The 9,216-nt window shown below is 40.2% G+C and overlaps 1 protein-coding gene across 1 annotated transcript; it reads right to left on the bottom strand.

Annotated features, from left to right (window-relative positions):
* Positions 1-724: 724 nt before the first annotated feature.
* Positions 725-2,333, bottom strand: LOC124118165 (putative nuclease HARBI1). The gene is made up of 4 exons (XM_046480275.2): positions 2,146-2,333; positions 1,607-1,729; positions 1,303-1,437; positions 725-974 (listed from the first exon to the last, which is right to left on the bottom strand). Exons 1-4 carry the CDS (start codon positions 2,328-2,330, stop codon positions 725-727), a joined length of 693 nt encoding a protein of 230 aa, XP_046336231.2. The 5' UTR covers positions 2,331-2,333.
* Positions 2,334-9,216: the final 6,883 nt, after the last annotated feature.

Here is a 9,216-nt window from a genome sequence, read left to right as displayed (position 1 = left end):
GTTCTAGAGTTGTTGTTTTTTTATAGTAAATACATGGAGTGTCGGCCATGTTTGTTCGTCTAGTCGAGGCGGCCATTGTGCAGTCATTGCCTGGGTCAGTGTAGCGCCAGAGCAGCATACCCAGGGAACCAGGCTGAGTCTGTTCTTGCTATTCGGAAAGTTGGACATGGCGCGACCAATCAAATTGCGTTTGGGTGTCACGTGATATTTGTTGGCTTCTGCTGAGAAGAAACCACGCCTCGACTTTTCAAGAGAGGAAACCGAGCGTTTTGTGCCTCACTGTCAGAGTCACGAAACCCTGTGGAATGTCTCAAGCAAGGATTATTCCAAAAGAGATAAGAGGAATGCTGCATTGAAAATTCTAACCCTCAATTTCTATTTGTTGTATGCTCCAGGGTATCGTTTCACAAAGCAGTCGTAAATTTACACGCTCGTAGATTTTACGCCATATTTGCGCAATGTTTACGCCATAGTCTAAGACTGTTTCACAAAGCTACACTAAAACTGGCGTAACCTCGGCCAACTTACACGCACGTAAAAAATACGATTGGAGCTCTTTCCCTTTGTGAGGTAGGAAAATCCACACTAGAGTTGTCTACCGTGGCAGGTGCTCTGCGCAGACAACGAAGCGCAGTAAAATGGAGGACATTTGCGACAAGAAATCGAGTAAGAGAAACTTTTCGGCCACAGAAGTCGAAATTCTTACAGAAGAAGTTGGCAGCAATTAAGATGTGTTGTTTTCATCTTTTTCTTCTTGCATCACAAACAATCGGAAGAAGAAGATATGGGAGGATATTCTGACAAAGTGAGTGCATTTCACGGCATTGAACTCACATCTGTCATATGAAGCAATGCCCTGGGGGAGTGGCAGTCTTTCATTGATACACATGTTATGCAACAAAAAACAAGCCCGGACAACACACAAACTCCTTTCTGGGGTGAATTGTAAGACACCAGTTGTCTTGTGAAGGCATCTGGAAATGTGATGAAACACATTTTCTGTATTATAAGTTATTTTCCCAACTTCTTCACAGACGCCTGTTAGACAGGCTTTGAGTTTGTTCAAAATTAAGTTGATAATGTTTTTTAACAATTCTTTTGAAATACTACAACAACTTAAAAAAGCTCAATTTGAGATAAGAAGTAACTCCATTTTTTTCTTCAAGTTTTCAACAATGATACCATACAATTGATACTATTACATGTTTTCCTCATGTAACCTTACCTTCAATATTTAACTATTTCACTTACAATAATTTCTTGGTTACATTACCAACTTACTGTTGCCACTTTAAACCGTACCTAAATCTTGACTTGCACAAGCCAAATGTTCTCTCTATTGTGTTCCGTGTCTTGATATGGCATCTATTGTATTTCTCCTGTCCTTCCGAGCTGGGATTGAGCACAGGGGTCAGCAGCCATGGTCTGCAGGCATATCTGTAACATAAGTAATAAGGATAACACTATATCCAGACAGGTCATCAAAATATTATCAATATTTTACTAAGTGCAGTTTTGTCAGATTTGTTTATCACACATTGTAAAATTCAACTGTATTTAGCAAATGTAAGTGAAGTTCAGGTATATATGTTGTAGTTTTATTTACCCAGAGTCTCCAAGTAGCCATCCATCAATATTCTTCTTTTCAAAGTACTTACCAAGGGCAGAGTTATTCCATATATAACTGTCATGGACAGAGCCAGGCCACTTGAAGACACAGTTTGTAAATCTGAGAGAAAAATATAACAATTTATATCCATATAAATCCAACAGAAAGCCAGTATTTAAAATGCACATGCATAATTTTATAAAGCTCATTTACGTATTTAGTTATTTAATGTATATATATAGAGATCTACATCTGCCTACAAATAAACACTATTAATTCACATTTTAATTATGGAACAGTTATACTACATGGAAACAATGGAAATTTGAAAACATTATCACAATGGATTCATTTTTACTGGTATGCATCATGACTTATCTCGCCGTAAACGTTACCTAGGGGGCGCAGTATGCGTCAATGTCAAGGACATCTATTTCATGTTGTAATGTTTACATTTTGCCGTGCCTTGTTCAAGAGGAATAGGAATAATTGATTCATGATAAAAGACATATCTACCATGTGTGTATGTATCTCACCTCATGTTGGCATCACATACTGCCTGTATGTTCAGTGCATGGTAACCCTTCCGACAAACGTAGGCTACTTCGTCACGTTTCGGCGGCATTATGGGTACGAGTGTGCAGTCAATTGCACCGAGTACTTTAGGGAATCCAGCTATGTCGAAGAATGATTCTTTGGTACTCTTCTGAGTGGAAGGCATTGTGGGAAATACTAAATCACCCATGGTTGCACATAAGACACACACGATGCTCAAGGTCGACAGAAGGCAGGATATGACCTGAAGGTTAGAGGTGGAACCCTAGAGGTCGGAGACAGAGTGCTGGTCAAAGCTTTGGATTTCGATGGACGACATAAACTAGCGGACCGATGGGAAGATAATGTTCATGTAGTTCTGGAACAGCCAAATTTAGATATTCCTGTGTTTGTGGTCCAGAAGGAATTTGGTGAAGGACGGAAGAGGACCTTGCACCGGAACCATCTCCTGCCCATTGGAGCCATTTCACAGCCAGAGGATGCCAAGGTCAAGCAGAGGCCAACTCAAGCTCCTAGACGAAGGACATCAACTGTGTTATCCCCAGCATACACTCAAGACGCGACATCAGAGATGTCTACTGGAAATGATGAAGATATCATGGAGTTAGGAACATTTACAGTGCCTGTTCAGACGTCCCAAGATACAGCAGACGTTCATGGCTCCACAGTGATGAACGCAGAAGGGATGAGGAATCTACCCAAGCAAAGACTGGTGACGACCAAGAACTTCTTGAGGTAGAGGGATCTTCTTCTGGTGGCGACGGTCACTCGTCAGTGTTGTCAGAGGAACAGCAGGACACAGAAGAGACCCGTGAAGAAGAAATAGAGGACCTTGATGAGGACGAAACTGAACAGGAGGAACCTGGGGCTCAGACCGATTCAGGGATAGATGACGAAACATCTGCTGCTGCAACTGCATCGATATCTCCAACTGGATCTGCACCTAGACGTTCAGGAAGAGACTCCAAGAAGCCTTCCTGGATGACATCAGGGGAGTACTTGATGAGTCACAGAGTGCCAGGTTCAGAGGCTACTATGGACAGGAGATCTAGAGCAATCCAGGAACTTGCAGCTAGTGGTGTTTTAAAGCATATTAGTGAGAGTTTATCCTAGGCTTTTATTTCTATTCTGGATGGAACTTCTAAATGACGAGGACGTCATTTCTGGGGGAGGGGAAGTATGTGGCCAAGTCATGTTTTAAGTATTTGTACATATAAGTTAGATATTTTAGATGTTTCATTTTAGCTTTAAACTTTACATACAGTACCCTACAAACAAACCTTTAGAGTTATACAAGCCCTCAATACAACAAGCCTATCCCTGCACTCTGCATTTAACAATAGCCAACTTACTGGGTCAGGCCAGGTTCTGACCCATGCGTATGCACACTGCACAAGTTTCTTTTGTCTGTCTGCTTTAGTTTCTCTGGTCAGCTTACTATCTATTGTGTATGTAGTTTTAAAGGTTTCTGTCCGGCATATCCTGTTGGCAGTTGTACACATTTATTCGAGGAGGTCACTTGGATTTATATTTCATCGTTTTCCTTAATATCAGCCCCTTGCTGATTGTGGATGTGGAACATTATGCATTCATGGAACTCGATATTTGTGTATTGAGGATTTCATTATCCAGGTTAGTTTATGTGTAGTATTTCATATACTGTATATATGGTCTTGTACATATTGTATTTCTTAAGAGGTGTTAGATTAATGCATCAGTGTATAATTAAACCTAGCTGGTAGTTAAAGTAAAGTAGGTATTTCAACTATCATTACAGTTGGTTGTATGTAGAATTTATTTCATTTCAATCTAAAATGTATCATATTGCATCTTTACAGTATGTTATCTTCTTAAATACTGCATTACTAGTATACACTTTACTAAACTAAATTATTATTTAAACATGTTCTAAAACCTATAACTGTCTGAACGTGGTATGAAATAAGAACGTATGTATGGGAGATCGGTTGTTTTTATATCTTATTTTATATGGCCATTATTAGTATTGTCAAGGTTGTATTTCAATTTGTTATAGAATGATGTGACGGTAAACAACCTTGAACGTTGCTGCGAACCACTGAGTTAAGCTCATTGCCACACAGTGGTAAGTGGGGAACATAATTATATATATGGCTCAAACTAATAACTAGTATATTGTCAATTGCACCGAGTACTTTAGGGAATCCAGCTATGTCGAAGAATGATTCTTTGGTACTCTTCTGAGTGGAAGGCATTGTGGGAAATACTAAATCACCCATGGTTGCACATAATGCGTCTGTTGTTGCGTGGATTGCTCTGCAGACGGAGGATTTACTCACACCGTGGATATCGGCAATCTCACTGTAAAACCCACCCTTGGAGAAGTGTCTCAGAGCAATTAAAACATTAAGGTAAGGTGGTATTGCATGGGAACGCTGGGTTTGATGTTCAAGTCGGTCACTCACTTTACCAATGATAGAAAATATCATGTGTCGTGATAGGCGGTACCTCTTGATGATGTCATGATCATCCAAATCGTCGAGGGGGTTCGACCTGTCGCGGAAAACACGTTCTCGCTTACATACTTTTTTGGCAATCTCGTCCGTGTTTGGATTGATCGCCATCTTTATCGCTTGCGTAAATATTTACACCACCCCAAGACCACACGTAGAGTTTACGTCAATTTTACACGGACGTAATATTACACTAGCTTTGTGAAACGCCCCTAGTTCAGTATTTCCGAGCTACGCCAGTTTTACACGCACGTAAGACTTACGACTGCTTTGTGAAACGGTACCCAGGCATGTCCCGGCGGAGAAGCCAGTCTTTCATCCAACAGCTTCTCTTTTTCTTCGTTTTGGCATTGCCGTCTTCTTCCCATAATATCGCGCAGCAGATGACTAATGCCACGTCTGCTTCAGACATTTTGATACAATGGAAACAAATTACCGCGAAGTATTATGAGATCGACATTCAATCGGCAGATCGAATCGTGTGAGTGGTAGAAAATCGATTTGTCGACATTCGTTACAACCACCGAACATGTACAATATATGGAAATCGGCAGGTCGTTATACGACGTGTCGACCCGTGTGAATCGCGGTAAAACAAATTTTAACCTTTAATATCCGATTCGTCAAATACGTCAAATTCGTCTCCTGGAATCCAGTAATGTCCTGACTTTCAAGTTGTTCAATAAATCTGACGCCTTCTAAGTCCACATACATTTATACTTCATAAGCTTAGTGGGTAAATCTTACAATCTTCCTTTGTATTTCGATAATAAACTTTTCCATTTTCACCAGGGTGTCGAAAACGTTACTCTAGCATAATACTGTATCATAGGTATCTTTCATAAGATAGTATCTATGGATGGTATTTCAATTTCTATATTCCCGTGAAGATCCGGGGTAGAACAGGTTTTCAGAAAACCCATGCTTGCCATAAAAGCCGACTATGCTTGTCGTAAGAGGCGACTAACGGGATCGGGTGGCCAGACTCGCTGACCTGGATGATGCATGTCATCATATCCGAATTGCGTAGGTCGATGCTCATGATGTCAATCAGTGGATCAGACTCGCTGACTTGGTTGATGCATGTCATCATATCCTAATTTCGTAGATCGATTTTCATGATGTCAATCACTGGATTGTCTGGTCCAGACTCGATTATTTACAGATCGCCGTCATATAGCTGGGATATTGCTGAGTGCAGCGTTAAACAACAAACAAAACAGTTTCTATAACCATACAACATACCACATGTACGGGAATGACAGTAGTGTTTACGTCATGATCATTCTCAAATGCGGGAAGTTCCGAGTTCTTGTGGTATGATCTAATATAATCACGGGTTAGTCTTCATGTTCCGGTGTTTAACCAGCTGATACACGGCCTTCACATGGGTTCCCCACAACCATCACTCATCACCGAGATCATCATAAGAACCTTTGAAGAATCTGCCCAAACCACATCACCCTCCACCCAACCTGTAGGTAGGAAGGTTGATAATAACTTCACTATCCTTGTAGAAAATCAAGATCCAACCATTCCACTTAACCACCTCAACAACCAGCATCCCAGAATCCAGTTCACCATAGAGACTGAGGAAAACTACCAAATACCCTTCCTTGACATTTCTGTCAACAACAACCACCCCGGTCAGCCCCCACACACATTTCAGTACAACCACTACCCATGCAACCATTGATCCCGAGGTTAAACGTGCCATTGTTGCAACTATCACCAGACGAGCCAGGTCCATATGCAGTGCCGAACACATCCAACAAACCTTCATAACCCTTAACGTCTGCTACTCGCGCCCCCTCCCTTCCCGTCAAGATCGGGGTAAGAATAGGTTTTCAACGACCCATGCTTGTCATAAGAGGCGACTAAAAGGATCGCGTGGACAGGCTCGCTGACTTGGTTGATGCATGTCACGGTATCTCAATTGCGTAGATCGATGCTGATGATGTCAATAGCTGGAATTGTCTGGTTCTGATTCGATTATTTACAGAGCGACATTTTGCAGCTGGAATATTTTAAGGTTTGGCAATACACTACAACAAACAAACAATAAAAAAGACATGCCAAAAACCAAACCCATAGACCCATAGACCATGAAAACCTCCCTCGAGCAACAAGATGACCGCCCCAAACCGAGACCCTTTCCGAGTCACCATCCCTTACCAATGTCCCATGAGTAAATAGCTAGCATTGATGTGACCTACACATCAGATAAAGCACTCAAGATCAACCTCTGCGACAGTGGCAAGGGCCAAAGCTACCATACCCCCAACTTCCAATCAATTACTCAACATATTTATAATTCCTTGTATAATCCGCGAAGCGGATTTACGGAAATTATGCTCATCGGTTTTTACGTTTATGACTACATGAACGCCAAATAGACATATGGAAGTCAATTATTATAAATAAATACGTCAACAATAATAACTCTACAGATTGCTCATTGAAACACAGAAAACACACTGGAGACAAAAATCAGGACATCATTCACCCCAATAACGCAACACAAGCCTCGCCCATTTAATTTTTATTGATTATTTAGATGAAAATTCCAGAGTCTCCCTTCATTTATACATCAATGCAGCTGCTAGATGAAAATTCCAGAGTTTCCATTCATTTATACACTAATACAGCTGCTAGATGAAAATTCCCGAGTCTCTATTGATTTATACATCAATACAGCTGCAAGATGACAATTCCAAAGTCTCCCTTTATTTATACATCAATACAGCTGGCAGATGAAAATTCTAGAGTCTCCCTTTATTTATACACTAACACAGCTGCAAGATGACAATTCCAGAGCCTCCATTGATTTATACAACAATACAGCTGCTAGATTAACATTCGAGACTCACCCTTTATTTATACACCAATACAGCTGCAAGATGACAATTCCAGAGTCTCCATTGATTTATACATCAATACAGCTGGCAGATGAAAATTCTAGAGTCTCCCTTTATTTATACACTAACACAGCTGCAGGATGACAATTCCAGAGCCTCCATTGATTTATACAACAATACAGCTGCTAGATTAACATTCGAGACTCACCCTTTATTTATACACCAATACAGCTGCAAGATGACAATTCCAGAGTCTCCATTGATTTATACATCAATACAGCTGCTAGATGAAAATTTCAGAGTCTCCCTTCATTTATACACCAATACAGCTGCAAGATGACAATTCCAGAGTCTCCATTGATTTATATATCAATACAGCTGCAAGATGACAATTCCAGGGTCTCCATTGATTTATACAACAATACAGCTGCAAGATGACAATTCCAGGGTCTCCATTGATTTATACACTAATACAGCAGCAAGATGACAATTCCAGAGTCTCCATTGATTTATACACTAATACAGCTGCAAGATGACAATTCCAGGGTCTCCATTGATTTATACACTAATACAGCTGCTAGATGACAATTCCAGAGTCTCCATTGATTTATACATCAATACAGCAGCAAGATGACAATTCCAGAGTCTCCATTGATTTATACACTAATACAGCAGCAAGATGACAATTCCAGGGTCTCCATTGATTTATACACTAATACAGCTGCTAGATGACAATTCCAGAGTCTCCATTGATTTATACACTAATACAGCAGAAAGATGACAATTCCAGAGTCTCCATTGATTTATACACTAATACAGCAGCAAGATGACAATTCCAGAGTCTCCATTGATTTATACACTAATACAGCAGCAAGATGACAATTCCAGAGTCTCCATTGATTTATACACTAATACAGCAGCAAGATGACAATTCCAGAGTCTCCATTGATTTATACACTAATACAGCAGCAAGATGACAATTCCAGAGTCTCCATTGATTTATACACTGATACAGCTGCAAGATGACAATTCCAGGGTCTCCATTGATTTATACATCAATAAAGCTGCAAGATGACAATTCCAGGGCCTCCTTTTTACACACTTAGTGTGCACAAATACTCACACGCGGAAGAAGTCTGCACGTGGATGGGCAAACTTACCTGCATCCAAATGTGCATCTTTCTGATTCATTAATTAAAGTTTTACAGAATTGGATTTGAGACATGAATATGTATAGCAAGGAATACGAGTATCCTTTGTTGCTTGTTTTTCTTTGGGTTTTTTAAATGGTGCTTAAGGGCAGAAATAAGCAATGCTCCAGTTCTTAAACTGCGGCCTGTAAATAATCAAGTACAGATAAGACAAACAATTTGTGGATATTGTCACCAATGTCCATGTAAACCATGTGACGAGCCTGACGAGCGATAGTGGGCCCCAGCTGACGTTGCTTGGGATTAATGCTAACCATTGATCCCAACATTCAGTGCTTCGAAATAAACATTAAATAATCACTATCTACAATTAGTTTGATTATTTAATCAATGTACATATATGTTGCGAACCCACGTATGTGCTTTTTGTAACTAAAAGCGACAAAACCTGCTTGACAACGGTATAAGGATCTATACCGAAACGTCGCTTTTTAAAGTATTAAAGTAGTTGTTATCCATAAAATTGTGTCTACCTTGTCACTCGTCAACTT

This window comes from Haliotis rufescens, unplaced genomic scaffold, assembly GCF_023055435.1.
Source record: "Haliotis rufescens isolate VD_foot unplaced genomic scaffold, xgHalRufe1.0.p SCAF_38, whole genome shotgun sequence".
NCBI lineage: Eukaryota > Metazoa > Mollusca > Gastropoda > Lepetellida > Haliotidae > Haliotis > Haliotis rufescens.
The sequence above is the reverse complement of the archived record's forward strand: the minus strand, read 5'-3'. Positions and strand labels throughout refer to the sequence as shown.

What these genes read in the sequence shown, in the direction of transcription:
- LOC124118165 (XM_046480275.2), bottom strand. Translation starts at nt 2,330, where the DNA reads ATGCCTTCCACTCAGAAGAGTACCAAAGAATCATTCTTCGACATAGCT. An exon ending in TGGCTACTTGGAGACTCTGG is followed by an intron (nt 1,438 to 1,606) that starts GTAAATAAAACT and finishes CTTATGTTACAG; the next exon opens with ATATGCCTGCAGACCATGGC. An exon ending in TTGTGCAAGTCAAGATTTAG is followed by an intron (nt 975 to 1,302) that starts GTACGGTTTAAA and finishes TCACATTTCCAG; the next exon opens with ATGCCTTCACAAGACAACTG.